Here is a 17,755-nt window from a genome sequence, read left to right on the forward strand (position 1 = left end):
TAAATGTGCGCATTACACTTGTTTCTACTTAGTTTGACCTCTCATTGTTTTAAAAGCAATCTGACTCCATAGAAAAGCTGCTACTGATTGTAGCCGAACGGAGGTCAAGAGGCTGCACTATGAGCACTGTGGATTCAAAAAATGTTTCCTCACAAACACCATGGATGGCACCAGGGATGACATGATGTGGGAGCAAGATGGGATCACTGTTAATGATGCAATGCAGGAGGCACTAGAACTGGACCGAGTCATCAATGATTAGTTCCACAAAAATGCAGCAAAGGAAGCTACCATGGATCTTTTTCAGACTGGAGATGGGTCTGATGCTTCGTGTGAAGGCCAAGGATGTATAATGTAGTGGATAAACTGCACAGATGTTTTATGCACAAAAATTTAATTCCAAAAAAAAGTTTCTGCACAAAGTTTAGGTTAAACTGTCTTATAGTTTATTTATTTAAGACTGCAGTATGTGTTAAACAATATAAATACAATGTTATGCCATCATTGATCATTTATTTTAGTTGGTTGAGGGATTCTGTTCAGACAATTACAGGGACCAGGACAAACACGTCCTGTGGCCTATCCTGTGAGATATATATGACCGCTACTTCAGTAGATGTCATTAATGATTTTTGTACAGACATTTTTCTAAAAAACAGCACAGCACAAGTACAAACCTAGCAAAATAGAAATGCATATAATTCCTAATATTTTGAGCATATGGAAAGCAGCAAATTGGTAGTGTGCATTGTACATTGGTAGAACGAATTGGGAGAATCTTCATTATACAACAAGTCAGTGATCCAAAACATACTGCCACCACAACACCAGGGGGGAAATAGGGAAAGTCTTAGACTGGTCAATCACTGAACCTCAACCCATAGAGCATGCATTTTATCCCCTGAAGAGGAGACTGAAGGGAGAAACACCACCAGAAACAAATAAGTACTGAAAGAGGCTACCGGAAAGACATGAAAAAGTATTTCAAATAAAGACTTATAGTGAAATTAATTGGTCACGTTTGATGCACTTATTGCAAAGGTGATGCCACCCAATATTAAATGTTATTTACTTTAAAGGTCAAGAGTCATCCCAAGAAACATTCTAAAATAGATATTGTAATGAAAAATGAATATAACATTATTCACTTCAATGTCTATACGAAAAAATAAATATAAGCGGAGAGTTGCAGAAGTATCATTCAACATCCAAGTGGTTGCCATATTGGCCCCATTTTCTGTCCATGACATCACACTGGAACATTCACCATTGAAAACACACTGTGCCACCTACTATGGGACAGGCCCCTTCAGACACGGAAGCTCTTTTCGAAGAAGAGAACATCTCACAATCGAGTGAAGTGACCGGGGCAATATTAGCCTATCGTTGCGAGCCATATTTAGATGATATATGGATCACGGCCAAACTGCATGCGGCCAAACCACCTCCCCGCCCGATTCATCTCCGCCCTCGCTGGATTAAAAACAAGGCTGCCCGTGAGCGTGGATTGACGACGCCACGGCCAAACCGCCTCCCTATCCGATCCGCCTCCGCGCGGCAGTGATAAAAACAACCCCGCCCGCTAGCGACGACGCCACCACCGCGGCCCGCCGCCGCGACGAGCCCCCATGGCCTGGCTCGCCGCCACGATGAGCCACCCCAGCTCGGTGCCGGAATGAGTCACCCCGGCCGAAGCTGTGATCGCGGCAGACAAGGCACAGCTTCGACGGCGACGGGTAGATCGACACATTTAGCACCGCTGACTTAGGTGCGCGGATCTTTTGTTACATTCTGAGAGGATTACATTCCCCCCCCAAACTTTTTTTTTTTTTTTTAGGATACACACCGACCTGTCATTTGGAACCCACTAAGCTCTCGTCCTTTGCACCCGTGCAATCCATTTTTTACGACGGTCTTTTTGAAAATATGAAAAACTAATCCATCCTTCCGAGTGTTCAAGTAATAGCCAGCAAAACAACAAGCCGGCATTTTGGGCAGAACAAAGGAACAACGAGCTACCTTTCAGCAGGTAAAACTAGTATAAACAGACGAGACCGCTTGAGTGCGCTACTGCTCTGTACATCACTTCCAACTTCTTCTCGAAAACAAATCCCTCGAGAGGATTTTCATGGCGGGAGTTACAAAAAGCCATATGTCAAAATCCCGTTTTGTGGTGAAAAACGGATGGGTCCATACTGGCTGCCATTTTTTTCATTCATAACATACTAAAAATCATGCATTTCATGACAGTGGCACTTTAAGTTCATTCAATAAATACTTTTGCTCACTTGAAAAGTGGCCTGCTTCAAACAAAAGGTGCTCCTGAGTTAATACCTACATTTTAATACCACTAAAAGTGGAATTTTTTAATTTTGTCTCTTTTATCTTTTGATCTGAAACCCAATTTGCAAGAAACGAAGTTGACCTCGCCATTCCAATATTTTTGAAGGGGACTGTAAAGATAAAGAAGTGGGTTGCTACATGAGCAGAAGGAGAGTATAATACATGATTTTGAGTTATTTGAATGACCGCTAAGAGGTATACATGCATCCAGTACGTGTCTATTTTGGCCAAAAGTAGTAAGTTGTTAATTATTGTTGTAAAACAATACTATGTGTAATTTGATGACAATTGTTACACCTTATGTCATCGACGTGACCAAGTCTTTATTGTAATGCCGATTTCCAGTAGTCGGGGTGACAGAAATCTTGGATTATAGTTTAAAACTTGAGTTTTCATTCTTCAATACTCGATTTGATACCAATTGTCGTGTAATATCAATCAAAATAAGTCGTTTTTTGTATGTATCATAGTTGTCCATCCCAAGTGTGAGGAACGTTAATCTCTTGCTTCAAGCTTTATCTCCAGTTGTGCTTTTTGTATGTTAGCCACATGGCCCAATTGTTATTTACAGTGTGCATGGGAAGTATTTAACGCCCCTTTAATTTATTAATTTATTTTATTGCAAACATTTGCTAAAATCATGTTAGTTTTTTATTCCCTAATGTACCCACAGCATGCCATACCGACAGAAAAAAAAATTATATTTTTGCAGATGTATCAAGAAAAACTGGAATCTCCAAGTATTCAGACTCTTTGCTGTGACACCGATATATTTAACTCTGGTGCTGTCGACTTCTTCAGATGATGCTTGATGGTTCTACCCTGTCGTTGGAGTCCAGATGTTTGATTATATTAATTGGACTTGATGAGGGAAGCCTTACCTTACCTAATCCCTTACATCCACATATCCTTTGAATCGTCATATCCATTATATTTTCACACAGGAAGTATGTTATTTGTGTACCTTATGTGCTGACTGTGTTTATTTGATAGCTTTTATCTGACTTTCGCTTTAACATATATTAGGTAGTATGTAAATTGTGTATCTTATTTGTTGACTTTGTATATTTGATTGCTTTTATCTGACTTTAACTTTAACATAGATGAGGTGATGTGTGAATTGTGTATCTTATGGGCTGACTTTGTTTATTTGATTGCTTGTTTTGTCTATCTGCAGCCCAAAGGGGTCCACAATTCCTGTCCGTCCTGTAGGCCGGTCCCAAGCCTGGATAAATGCAGAGGGATGCGGCAGGAAGGACATCCAGTGTAAAACAGTGCCAAACATATATGAGCGTTCATCAAACGACTTTCATAACGGAAAGGTCGTGGCCCGGGCAATTACGCCCACCCCCGGCACTGTTAATCTACAAGGCGTAGGTAGAAATTCAGATAATGTATGTCAAAGACAAAAAAAAGGAGGAAAGCAACTTAGTCGGCAGAAGAAGAAGAGGCATGCACAGAGCCTACAACTGTGTGTAGGGACTTTGAATGTTGGGATTATGACAGGAAAAGCCCAGGATTTAATTGACATGATTAGGAGAAAGGTTGATGTATTGTGCATCCAAGAGAGCAAGTGGAAAGGGAATAAGGCTAGAAGTTTAGGACCAGGGTTTAAATTATTTTACCATGGAGTAGATGGGAAGATAAATGAAGTAGGGGTTATTTTAAAGGAAGAGCTCGCTAAGAATGTCTTGGAGGTGAAAAGAGTATCAGATCGAGTGATGAGGCTGAAATTTGAAATTGAGGGTATTGTGTATCATGTGATTAGCCCCACAAGTAGGATGTGACCTTGAGTTGAAAGAGAAATTTTGGAAAGAACTAGACGAAGTCATCCTGAGCATCCCAGAGAGAGAGAGAGAGAGAGAGAGAGAGAGAGAGAGAGAGAGTTGTGATTGGCGCAGATTTCATGGACATGTTGGCGAAGTAAACAGGGGCAATGAAGAAGTGATGGGTTAGTACGGCATTTAGCAAAGAAACTTTGAAGGTCAGATAGTGGTCGACTTTGCAAAAACAATTGGAATTGGCAGTGGTGAAGACTTACTTCCAGAACATAGAGGGACCTACAAGTGCGGAGGGAGGAGCATGCAGGTAAATTATATTTTGTGCAGACGATGTAATCTGAAGGAGGTTACTAATTGTAAGGTAGTGGTGGGAAAGAGTGTAGCTCGACAGCATAGGATGGTGGTGTGTAGGATGACGGTAGCAGGTAGGAAGATTAAGAAGACAAAGGTAGAGCAGAAAATCAGGTAGAGGAAGTTGAGGAAGGAAGAATGTCGTTTGGCCTTCGTGTCGTGTCGTGAGGTGAGACTGGCTCTAGATGGACAGGAAGAGCTCCCGGATGACTGGAATACTACTGCCTAGGTACTCAGAGAGGCAGGCAGGAGTGTACTTGGGCTGCCTTCTGGTAGAAAAGGGGAGAAGGAGACATGGTGGTGGAACCCCAAAATACAGGAAATCATCCAAGAAAAGAGATTAGTGAAGAAGAAGTGGGACATGGAGAGGACTGAGGAGAGGTTGAAGGAATACAATGAGATGCGACTAAGGGCAAAGTTAGAGGTGGCGAAGGCTGAACAAGAGGCATATGATGACATGTAGAGCAGGTTGGATACAAAAGAGGGAGAAAAAGATCTCTACAGGTTGGCCAGACAGAGGGATGGAGATGGGAGGATGTGCACCAAGTAAACGTGATTAAGGATAGTGATGGAAATATATTGACTGGTGCCAGTAGTGTGCTAAGTGGATTGAAAGGGTACTTTGAGAAGTTAATGAATTAAGAGAATGGGAGAGAAGGTAGAGTTGAAGAGGCAAGCGTAAATGACTCGGAAGTGGCAATGATTAGTAAGGGGGAAGTTAGAAAGGCACTGAACAGAATGAATGGAAAGACAGTTGGTCCTGATGACATACCAGTGGAGGTATGGAAGCAATTTGGAGAGGTGGCTGTGGAGTTTTTGATCAACTTATTCGATAGAATACTAGCAGGAAAGAAGATGCCAGAAGAATGGCGGAAAAGTGTGCTAGGCCCCATTTTTAAGAACAAAGGGGACGTTCAGAGCTGTGGAAACTATGGAGGAATAAAGATGATGACCCACACAATGAAGTTATGGGAAAGAGTAGTGGAGGCTAAACACAGGACAGAAGTATCTGCGAGCAACAGTATGTTTTCATGCCTAGAAAGAGGACTACACATGCATTATTTCCCATGAGGATGCTCGTGGAAAACTACAGAGAAAGTCAGAAGGAGCTACATTGTGTCTTTGTAGACCTAGAGAAAGCCAATGAGAGAGTACCAAGAGAGGAACTGTGGTACTGCATGTGCAAGTGAAGATGCTGAGGTTCTCGCTTGGAGTAAACTGGTTGGATAGGATTAGAAACGAGCTCATTAGAGGGACAGCCAAAGTTGTATGTTTTGGAGACAAGGTTAGAGAGAGCAGACTTCGATAGTTTGGACATGTTCAGAGGCGTGAGAGTGAGTATATTGGTAGAAGGGTGCTGAGGATGGAGCTGCCAGGCAAAAGAGCGAGAGGAAGACCAAAGGAAAGGTTGATGGATGTTGTGAGGGAGGACATGAGGACATTGGGCATTAAAGAAGATGCACGAGATGGGCTTTGATGGAAAAAAGATGACGTTCTTATGGCGATCCCTAACGCGACAAGCTGAAAAGAAAATAAGCAGATTAGGAAAGCCATACACCTGTCTATATAAGATTTTACAGAATCATGAGGTCAAAGGAACTGCCTGAAGACCCCGCGAAAAAAACATAGCAAGGCACAAATCTGGCCAAGGTTAAAAAAAAAAATATCTGTTGTACTTAAAGTTCAGAAAATCACAGTGGCCTCCATAATCCTTAAACAGAACACGTTTGGGATGACCAGAACCCTTCCTATAGCTGGTCATCCGGCCAAAGTGAGTAATCGAAAGGACAAGAGCCTTGGTGAGAGAGGTAAAGAAGAACCCTAAGATCACTGTGAATGGAGAAGCAAAAGGCATCGTGGGGGACAGAGGAGGCAAACGTTTGACAGTTGACGTATATGTACGAATATGCGCACACACAATTTTCCGTAATTTCTTGTGTATCATGCGCAAAAAAAAAGATTGATGTCGTGCTAGCCAATGGAGGGATGTGATGCCAGGAAGATGCTACATGGTAGCCAATAGGGGGCGCTGCTTTATTGCACATACTAAGAGACAGGATGTGCTCATGGCTAAAGATTGACATCCCTCCTAGCCAATGTGATACCAGGAAAAGGCTCCAGGCCAATGGGAGAGCAGCTCTATCGCGCCGCTTTCAAACCAAGATACACCACAAGATGTTTACGTTCAGTTGAATCCAGCAGAATTTTTTTCCCCCTTTCAGGCTTTTCGTAACCAAAGTAGAGGCACCACTGTATTTTGATTGTGGTTGTAAATGATTCACTAGTTCAGTTCTTTTTGGGGGGTGGCTAAACAAAGTTTGCATGGTGTCAATAAATGATCTCCAAATTATGAACATCAATTTTCTTATCAGCCTGCAGCACAAACAAAAATTAACATTTTACTCTGGCTTCTTTAAAAAAAAAAAAAAAAAAAATCAAACCTATGAACTAAAAGTCAATATGTATGGAACTAACCCAATTGACTTATTATACATCCAAATCAGAAATTTACTGGTTTGAACTCAAAACAGACCTTTTAGGTGAATTCTATAGATTAGATGTAATTGTGACTATTACTACAGAGTACATTCACAATTACATCGAACTATGTGAGCGCATGGTATGAGGTGCCAGCTGAGCACTTGAGCAGCCACTATTGCATCAGTCAGAGTAAAAGATGTGTTGACGAAATCCCACGACATTTCCAAATTTCTTCCCATCCGGAAAACATGTTTACTAGTCGGGCTATCGCTCACTTCGATGGTATTTGCCTTGCACATTTCTGCATGATTATTAAAAGCCATGGTGGTGCCTGGGGCATCTGATTTGGATGCCTCCTGGATGCCTTCCTGGTGAGGTGTTCCGGGCATCTCCCACCAGAAAGAGATCCCGAGGATGACCCAGGACACACTGGAGAGACTGTCTCTCGGCTGGCTTGGGAACGCCTCGGGATCCCTCCAGAAGAGCTGAAAAAAGTGGCTGGGGAAAGGGAAGTCTGGGTATCCCTGCTGAAGCTACTTCCCAGGGACCCAACCCGGAAAAGCGGTAGATAATGGATGGATGGATGGATGGATGGATGGATGGATGGATGGATGGCTGGATGGCTGGATGGATGGATGGATGGATGGATGGATGGATGGATATTAAAAGCCGTCAAAGGCAAACATCCTTGGATTGATACTTCACGAAACACTGAAAGTTATTATTTTGAATTTTTATAATTTGTGGAATGTATTAATTTTAGTGAAATTAAGTTTTGTGCATACCTCCAAATCTCAAGATGCCATGTTGCCTTTTTCACAAAACGCCAAATCATTTTTTATTATTCTTTACATTATGTATATTTTAATGTTTAGTTTTTATGGTAAATTAACATCATTTTGCATTATTATTTATATTATGTAAACTTTGAATGCTTACTTTTGGTGGCAGCAGGGTTTGGGGACATCGGGTGCTTGGAACAGATTAGGCTATTTTAATGAAAAATGTGTTTCTACTTAGGAAGGTTTCACGTTGCTAAATGACTTCCGGAACGGATTTCGGAAGTAGAGATAGCACTGTAATTAACCGGGATCTGGCCTGGATCTGGTTAAATTCAAATGATGCCCAACCCTAAATATCACATTTAAGTGACTGTGTAATTCCCCCATAAGGTGCACCATCAATTTTTCCATCAATAACAGTTGCTGTACTCACCGCCTGTAAACCAGGAGGGAAGCTGTAGATGATGCAGATACAACCATAGCCCTCATGACCCGGTAGCTGCAGAGCAGGATCCCGCTCAACAATCATGGTGCCATTGGCAGGTTGGTTACCTATTAGCAGGCCGTAAACCAGACGACACACAGGGCAGGCCCTCTTCACCTGGAATGCCTGATCCAGGCAGCAGCGGCAGAAGGAGTGGCCGCACTTCTCCAGCGTGGTCTTGTCTACAATGTCCCCCATGCAGATGGAGCAAGAAGTGTTGTCATCGGCTTCGCCTTGGTTAGAGGTTCCACAGTCTTTCCTGTGGGGTGCCTCTTGAACCATGGCCTCTTCGTCCACAGCCTTCCGGAACTTCTGCTGCTGCTGTCGCTGGGAGCGGCGGGGCTGGGGCGGCGGCTGGAGCAAGTTCCCCTCGCCGTTTGGCTCCAGGACACCCACACAGGGTAGCAGGGCCCGTTTCCTCTTGGGACCACCTTCCTGCTTACTCATCTCCTTGCGGGCACAGCGGCACAGATCGATGAAGGCTTTACGTGTCTCACTGGAAACGGCTGCATCCGACACACTGGCGAGCCCGGTGCCTCGCACCGGCTGCAACCTTACAGCACAGCAGCCCCCTCTCTCACCCCGCCTAACGATGCCAGCGTTCATGCCCTGCTCGTGCTGGAAGTCAAGGAGCCAGGATCTGCCTGCTGCAGCCAGGTAGTCCCACACAGCCTGCGACACGAGCACTTCATCACTACCCTGGCCAGCACGCACGCTCATCTCATCAGATGAAACTGCAGACACATAAGGCAAAGAAAATTGTGAGAACAAGAACAATTGTTGTTCAGCACACGCTGCATTTCTATCAACATAGTCGTCAGGGCTTATCATTACGTCAGATTTGCGGAGCTGTGTGTGGCGCCACATAAGAAACAATCCACACGCAACAGAGCTGCGATCAGCTGATCGTAAATGGAAGGGTGTTCACAACACAGATATAAACACAGTGTTGTTACCTTGTGAGCCCATAAATCCTCTCAGTGGCAACGCAGGCGTCCAGGTTGTAAGAAAAGGCGAGCAAGACGAGAGAAGCCAATTTTATCCCAGTTGCTCGGCGGTCCCCCATTCTCCGACGGGAGATTTAGAGATTTCGCAGCATCAGTTTTTTTCGTGGAGTTTCCTGATTGGAATTTAACAATTAAAAAAGAATGAGAAAAAAAATATCTCCTCCTCTTATACTTGCGAGCTCACCTCTCCTGTCGTTTTGTTTTTAACCTAAAGCTAGCTGCAAGCCAAGCTAGCAGCTTGACGAACGAGGAAGAGGAAGAAAGCAATAGGCGGTGTGGTTTAAAAAGCAGGCTATCTCGTCGTCTCACATTGCAACCAGAGCGAGCACTTCACCCGTTCGGCGAATACTTCCCAAAACTGGAGACAGTCACTTCTCTCACTAATGTCCGTGGACATTTTTTTCGACTGCCCCGAAGATTTGACACATCGCGCCAGGTACATTCATTAGTTTGTATTTTTTTAGCCTCTTGTTTTGTCTGTTGTATTTAAAACGCTATGCATTTATGTTTGAACAGCAGTCAGCTCCAGAATACAAATTAAAACGTTTCCCGGAAGTTCGTCAGTGTTGACGCGTGGCTGGAGGGACTGTCTTCTCCGTGAACAGCTGTAAACCATAAATGCCAGGGATTGTTTGTTTGTTTATTTATTTATTTATTTATTTATTTTGCGAACTTTATTACATTGATGGCAGTTTCTAACACAAATACAGAGCTCCAAACGTTTAACCAGCACAAGCCCTGAAGAGTGATAAGTACATGTAGCGTCATTCAAGATGAACAGCAAGGGGCAAGGGACAGGAAATAAACAAAATAAATTTTAAAAATGAAAATTATACAAATATTTATTTATATAGAAAATTAGGGGCATGTGTATCCTTATAAATACACGAAATGCAACGCAAGATCAAATGTTCAGATCTTTTTGTTTGATGGAACACTTAATTGTAAGAATATTCCATCCATCCATTTTCTGAGCCACTTATCCTCACAAGGGGCGTGGAAGCACTGGAGCCTATCCCAGGTGTCAATGGGGAGGTGGCAGTGTACACCCTGAACTGGCTGTCAGCCAATCGCAGGGCATATGGAGACAGACAACAGTCACACTCACGATCACATCCCAGTCCAGGACTTTGAGGCCAGTGCTCTACAGCTACGCCACTGTGCCGCCAAAGATTGTATTGTCTCAACTCATTATAAAATGTGTAAAACGTGTTTTTTTTTTCCCTATGTATTCACAACAGTGAATGTGATATTTTGACATTAACACCAATAATGGATGAAGTAGACAGAATTTGTTTTTGTGAAATCCTCTTCAAAGTGGACAAAAAATACATTTTTCCAAGCATTAATAAAATTATTTTTAGTCCGAAAAGTTCATCATGGACAGTATCAAAACAAGTGGACAACTAGTTCAAGGTATTCATTAATTCACAGCTCCAGTTCCTCTCAATATATTTCTTAAAATTCTTGTTTATATAACATTTAGCTGGATAGAAATGATGGAAAAGCTTAAAAGATGTTTCTCTTACTTTGTCTATTCAGAAGGAGCCAGACCTTTTTCTATGGTGTATCATCAGCAAACCTATTCCAATGTAGAGTAACATAGGGCAATGCTGTAAGATCTTTCTGGAACATAGTTTTTATAGCTATACATCCACTCTTCGAGCCATAAAAACAACAAACCATTGGCGATACTCCAAGAGCTGGTCCTTTAGTGTGGGGGACAGCACTTGAAAGAAGGCATCTAGGAGCACCCTGTCTTTCCACTGGCTTTCGGCTGCAAGAATGTGGAAGTCAATGTGTAGTCAGAGACCCTGTGCTTGCCTTCCTGCAGTGTGATCAAAGAGTTCGCTGCTTCGCGTTTATTGGAACACTTGCACCATGGACTTCACAAAGGACATCTATGTTCGGCATGTGGCTGCGTCGCGGCTCCACTCTGCAGGCGCCCATGCTACTGCGCATCCCATCAGATGAGAAATGATGAAACCAATCTTGGTTCTGTTCGAGGGAAAGGCGGCCACCTGAAGCCCGAGGTGGAGCTCACACTGTGTGATATAAGGCTTGATATTACCGGAGTCCCCTGAGAATCGCTCTGGACGAGAGAGCAGCGAGCAGACGCCCACATGTGCGGCGGGAACCAGCGAGGATTCTGCGGCTGCTACGGGCGCCAGGCTGGCGATGGCCCCGCTGGGAGAAGATTCAAGCAGGGAATTGACCCGAGCCATTACCTGTCACAGCATGTTGCCCTGCTGCTCCAACTGGTGACCAAACATCAGGAATTGTTCCACATGTCGGGTGAGGCAGAGCCCTTGAGCCTGGAGAACCTTGTGTGCTGAATCAGTTGTCTGGTCCATGTCATGGCCAAATCATTCTGTCATGACCAGAACACAAGGCTGAACTAAAAAAAATTACGACTTATTAGACCAAATACAGTTCGGGGAGCGTATTTATTCCATTCAAGGTCGGTACACAACCAGGCAGTCCCAACAGGCAGCGGTGTCAGAATCACAAGGCGGAGATGCAGAGTTCAGTACACAGAGCATCAAGGACAAGGATATGGAGTTGCAGAAATGTGACATGAAAGCACAATGGTCTGGCAAGAACCAGACTGCACGCGTGGAAATATATCAGGACCGTAATTAGTGAAGCAAGACGCACGTGGGCGTATCTGCTCATCCGAGCAAGACACACCCATGACAAGAGCAGGTGGAAAGTCGGTAAGGTTGGAAGTTTAGGCGCAGGGTTTGAATTATTTTAACATGGAGTAGATGGGAACAAAAATGGAGAAGATTGTTTTATAGAAAGAGTGAGCTAAGAATGTCTTGGAGTTGAAAAGCGTATAAAATCAAGTAATAAGGTAGAAACTAGAAATTGAGGGTGCTATGTATAATGTGATTAGTGGCTTTGCCCCACAGGTAAGATTTGACCTGGTGGTCAAAGAGAAATTCTGGAAGGAAATAGATGAAGTAGGTCTGAGACATAAAGAGAGTTTTGATTGGTCCAGATTATAATGGACATGTAAGTGGAGGGCACAGGTGATGTAGAACTACGGCATCTAGGAAAGATGGTGGTCAACCTTTCAAAAAGGATGGTAAAGGCAGGAGTGAACAATTTTTTTCTGAAGATGCTGAAACACAGGGTGACCAACAAGAGCGGCGATCGAAGCATGCAGGTCAATACATTTTGTCCAGGCAATGCAATCTGAAGGAGGTTACTGACTGTAAGTTAGTGGTAGAGGAGAGTGTAGCTCAACAGCATACAATCATGATGTGCAGGATGACTCTGGTGGTGGGGAGGAAGATTAAGAAGACAAGGTAATAGCAGAGAACAATGTGGTGGTATTTTGCAGCCTTTCAGAAAGAGGTGAGACAGGCTCTCGGGGGACTAGAATACCTCCCGGAAGACTGAACTATTATAGACAAGGTGATCAGAGAGACAGGCAGTATAGTACTTGGTGTACCTTCTGGTAGGAAAGGGGAGAAGGAGACTTGGTGGGAGAACCTCAAAGTAGAGGAAGTCATAAAAGGAAAGAATTTAGCGAAGAAGAAGTGGGACACTGAGGGGACCAAGGAGGGGAGAAATGAATACATTGAGATACGACATGGGGCAAAGGTAGGGGTGGCAAAGGTAACACAAGAAGCATGTGAGGACATGTACGCCATAATGGACACTAGAGAAGGAGAAAAGAATCACTCCAGCCAGACAGAAGGATAGAGATGGGAGGGACGTGCAGCAGGTAAGGGTGATTAAGGATAGAGATGGAAATGTGTTGATTGAAATGTGTGAGTAGTGTGTTTATTAGATGGAAAGAATACTATGAATGGGAAAACAAGAGTGACAGAAGACTAGAAGAGGAAAGTGTGGCCGAGCAGGAAGTGGCAATAATTAGTGAGGGGGAAGTTAGAAAGTCACTAAAGAGGATGAAAAATGGGAAGACAGTTGGTCCTGATGACATACCTGTGGAGGTATGGAAGCATCAAGGAGAGGTTACTGTGGAGTTCTTCAAACTTGTTCAATAGAATACTAGCGGGTGACAAGATGCTTGAGGAATGGAGGAAAAGTGTGGAAGTTCCCATTTTTAAGAACAAAGTTGATTTGCAGAGCTGTGGGAATTATAGAGGAATGAAATTGATGAGCCACACCAACATTTTGGGAAAGCGTAGTGGAGTCTAGACTCAGGAAAGAATTGAGTATTTGTTATCAACAGTATGGTTTCATGCCTAGAAAGAGTACCGTAGGTGCATTACTTGCCTTGAGGATGTTCATGAAGAAGTATGTAAGATCAAGAAGGAAGATAAGAGCTACATGATGTCTTTGTGAATTTAAAGAACACCTATCACAGAGTACCTATAGAAGAACTGTGGTCCTGCATGTGGACGTCTGTAGTGGCAGAGAAGTATGTTAGAATAGTGAGGCACATGTTTGAGCAAGAAAGCTGTCACCTTATCGTGGTGGAGAGATTGGTGCGTCCCAATGATCCTAGGAGCCAAGCTGCCTGGAGCTTCATGCTCCTGTTAGGGTCGTGGTCAGGGACCAGAAAAAGCACAACAAAAATGGCAATAATAATAGATATAGTCAGGCTCGCACCTATACAATCCTTGGGGCCTGGTACCAGTCTTCTCAAGAAGGTTGGACTGTTTTCCACTCAGAAGATGCACACAGTGAGAGCCGGCGAGTAGGTTTGGGTATACTTTTTGCAACACGGCTTGGCACCTGCACATTGGGGCTCACCCCAGTGGACAAGAGGGTAGCCTCCTTCTAGGCTGTTGTTTGTGCCAATGCACTAAACAGCAATTTAGAGTACCCACCACTTTTGGAGTCCTAAAGGGGTGCTGAAGAACACTCCTACTGGGGACTCCATTGTTCTGCTGGGGGACTTCAATGCTCTCATGGGTAATTCTGTTACTGGACTTATGTGCTCATCACGGATTTTCCAGTATGGACACCATGGTCAAGCATAAGGGTGTCCACATGTTCACTTGGCACCAGTACTCCTTTGGTTGCAGTCCGATGATTGACTTTGTGGTCGTGTCATCAGACTTGTGGCCGCATGTCTTGGACACTCTGGTGAAGAGAGGGGCAGAGCTGTCCACTGATCACCACATGGTAATGAGATGGCTTCAATGGTGGGGGAAGATGCAGGTCCAACCTAGCAGGACAAACATAGTGTGAGCAACAGCTGATGGGTACCGGCTGGGCAAGCAGAATGCAGTTTTGGTGGTCGCTGAAGCAAAAACTCGAGCATGGGAAGAGTTCTGTGAGGCCATGGAGAAAGACTTCTGGATGGCTTTGAGGAAGTTCTGGTCCACAAACCAGTGTCTCAAGAGGGGAAGGGAAGCATTCATCCATCCATCCATTGTTTACGAGCAGGGGTCTCTTTTCACTAACACCTCACCGGGAGTCATTCGGCTCAGATGCCCCACTCACCTAATTTCTTTCCTCTCAATGGAGAGGAGCAGTGGCTCGACACTGAGTAACTCTTGGGAGACTGAGCTTCTTACCCTATGTCTTGGGGCAGGGGTGACTTTTTTTACCCCAAAATCTCCTTTTCAAGCAGCCAACCTCTTTGGCTTTGGGAAAGTACGCTGCTTGGAACACTACATGGGCACCTGCTGCCTGTCGTTTTTGGCCCGGCTGGAACTTTCGCTAAGTTGGAACACCCGCTGGGACGGATATTAGCTAGTTTGGGAACACTCGTTCAACATTGGTGACTATTTGCCATTGTGGCTCAACTACTCTGTTCCTGAACGCCTATTTTGTGCTACGTATTCTATCGTGATAATGTTGTGTTGATGTGTGTGCGATTAAATTGTCAGAAACGCAATACAGCTGCCTTGTTGCATTTTGGTGGTTTGAACTAAGGGGATGTTAGTCTAAATTCACATGGAACAAAATTGGCTCATGGCTGTGCTGCTCACAGCTGTGTATGGAAGTATTACTCTATCTTCCCGATCAATCGAGTGCCCAAGCCGCTGCGTGTCATCTTTTTCCATCTTAGCCTATCTCCTGCATCTTTCTCTCTAACCCCAACTGCCCTCATCTCTTCCCTCACCACATCCATAAACCTTCTCTTTGGTCTTCCTCTCACTCTTTTGCCTGGCAGCTCCATCCTCAGCACCCTTCCACCAATATACTCACTCTCTCGCCTCTGAACATGTCCAAACCATCAAAGTCTGCTCTCTTGAATCTTGTCTCCAAAACATCCAACTTTGGCTGTCCCTCTAATGAGCTCATTTCTAATCCTATCCAACCTGGTCACTCCGAGCGAGAACCTCAACATCTTCATTTCTGCCACCTCCAGTCTGCTTTCTTGAATCTTGTCTCCAAAACATCCAACTTTGGCTGTCCCTCTAATGAGCTCATTTCTAATCCTATCCAACCTGGTCACTCCGAGCGAGAACCTCAACATCTTCATTTCTGCCACCTCCAGTTCTGCTTCCTGTTGTTTCTTCAGTGCCACCGTCTCTAATCCGTACATCCTCACCACTGTTTTGTAAACTTTGCCCTTCATCCTAGCAGAGATTCTTCTGTCACATAACACACCAGACACCTTTCGCCAGCTGTTCCAACCTGCTTGGACCCGTTTCTTCACTTCCTTACCACACTCACCATTACTCTGGAATGTTGACCCTAAATATTTGAAGTCGTCCACCCTCGCTATCTCTTCTCCCTGTAGCCTCACTCTTCCCCCTCCACTTTTCTCATTCACGCACATATATTCCGTTTTACTTCGGCTAATCTTCATTCCTCTCCTTTCCAGTGCATGTCTCCATCTTTCTAATTGTTCCTCTGCATGCTCCCTGCTTTCACTGCATATCACAATATTATCTGCGAACATCATGGTCCAAGGGGATTCCAGTCTAACCTCATCTGTCAGCCTATCCATTACCACTGCAAACAGGAAGGGGCTCAGAGGTGAACATTGTACATTCTTATTTTTATTTTGTTTGCTCAATGGTCGGTATAGTAATAACACGGAGCATCAAATTCGCTTTGCTGCCTCTCTGAACACAACACTTCCTGGTCAATATTTACGGTGATTTGTTTTGTTTGTTTGTAATTATTTTTCTAAAAATCGTCCACAAAATGCCAGATAGTGGACGTTCTCTGTTCGGTGAAACGTATCCGTAAGAAATGGGATGTCAACAGGAAGCACTGCAGGCATGGCAAACGCTGATTGGCTGTCAGTTTTCCAGCCAGGCTCATTGAAATGTGTGAGCGAGAGAGGAATTTCGATAATACTATTCCAATTTAGAGATATTTTCTCGGTGAAATCTGCTGATAACTCTGTCATTAAAAGAAACACTGAACCCTCATCTACTAACTTTTAAAATGTGCTCCCATTCCAATTAGTTTTGACAAAGTCTTCCTTTAAACACATTTCCATGTGGAATCATCAGTCCAATGTTTATTTGGAAATCATTTTTAAATGTGGAATAAAACAATATAATGAACCAAACGTCTGCGTACACTCTCCAAATATTTTATCTTAACAAAACTGCTCTACAGTTCAGCAAAACCAATGAAAAAACATCTATTTTATGAACAATAAATGTATCTCCAGTGCAGAGGTATTAGGTCAATTAACCATTAAACTAGACAGTACTGTAGTACCTGAGTCTGAAATCTTTTGGTTCCTTTTGGTCCAAAGTTAAACGACTGTTGTTCCTTTCACTTTGAGCTTCTGAAGTCCATGAATTGGTTATATAATATGCAAGGGTGTTCTCCTGAAACAAACGAGAGTTCTTTTCTTTTTGGCTAGTCCCGTGAGGGGTCGCCACAGCGTGTGATCTTTTTCCGTCTGTCTATCTCCAACATCTTCCTCCTCAAACACCCACTGCCCTCATGTATTCCCTCACAACATCCATCAATCTTCTCTTTGGTCTTCCTCTCGCTCGTTTGCCTGGTAGCTCCATCCTCAGCACCCTTCTCCCAATATACTCACTCTCTCGTCTCTGGACATGTCCAAATCATCGAAGTCTGCTCTCTCAAAACCTGTCTCCAAAACATCCAACTTTGGCTATCCCTCTAATTAGTTCATTTCTAATCCTATCCAACCTGCTCACTCCGAGCGAGAAACTCAACATCTTCATTTCTGCCACCTCCAGTTCTGCTTCCTGTTGTCTCTTCAGTGCCACCATTTCTAATCCATACATCATGGCCGACTTTGCCACTGTTTTATAAACTTTGCCCTTCATCCACACCAGACACCTTCCACCAGCTCTTCCAACCTGCTTGGACCAGTTTCTTCACTTCCTTACCATACTCACTATTGCTCTCGATTGTTGACCCTAAATATTTGAAGTTGTCCACCCTTGCTATCTCTTCTCCCTGGAGCCTCACTTTCCCCCCACCGCCCCTCTCATTCGCTTACATATAGTCTGTTTTACTTCGGCTAATCTTCATTCCTATCCTTTCCAGTGCATGCCTCCATCTTTCCAATTGTTCCTCCACCTGCTCCCTGCTTTCACTGCCGATCACAATATCAGCTACGAACATCATGGTCCAAGGGGAATTCAGTCTAAC

General features: G+C 43.9%; 1 protein-coding gene across 3 annotated transcripts in view; it reads right to left on the reverse strand.

Moving 5' to 3' along the window:
* Positions 1–9,851, reverse strand: part of dtx3 (deltex E3 ubiquitin ligase 3) — a 32,252-nt gene extending 22,401 nt beyond the window's left edge. The window contains exons 1-3 of one of the 3 annotated variants that reach the window (XM_061805934.1): positions 9,414–9,850; positions 9,179–9,342; positions 8,172–8,956 (exon numbers count right to left, since the gene is read on the reverse strand). In XM_061805934.1, the coding sequence (XP_061661918.1) occupies positions 8,172–8,956; positions 9,179–9,191 (798 nt within the window). In that variant the 5' untranslated portion in view covers positions 9,192–9,342; positions 9,414–9,850. Of the gene's footprint in view, positions 1–8,171; positions 8,957–9,178; positions 9,343–9,413 lie in introns of all 3 variants that reach the window. The other 2 variants (XM_061805928.1, XM_061805920.1) reach the window with 2 other exon arrangements.
* Positions 9,852–17,755: the final 7,904 nt, after the last annotated feature.

Source organism: Syngnathoides biaculeatus, chromosome 2 (genome assembly GCF_019802595.1).
Source record: "Syngnathoides biaculeatus isolate LvHL_M chromosome 2, ASM1980259v1, whole genome shotgun sequence".
NCBI lineage: Eukaryota > Metazoa > Chordata > Actinopteri > Syngnathiformes > Syngnathidae > Syngnathoides > Syngnathoides biaculeatus.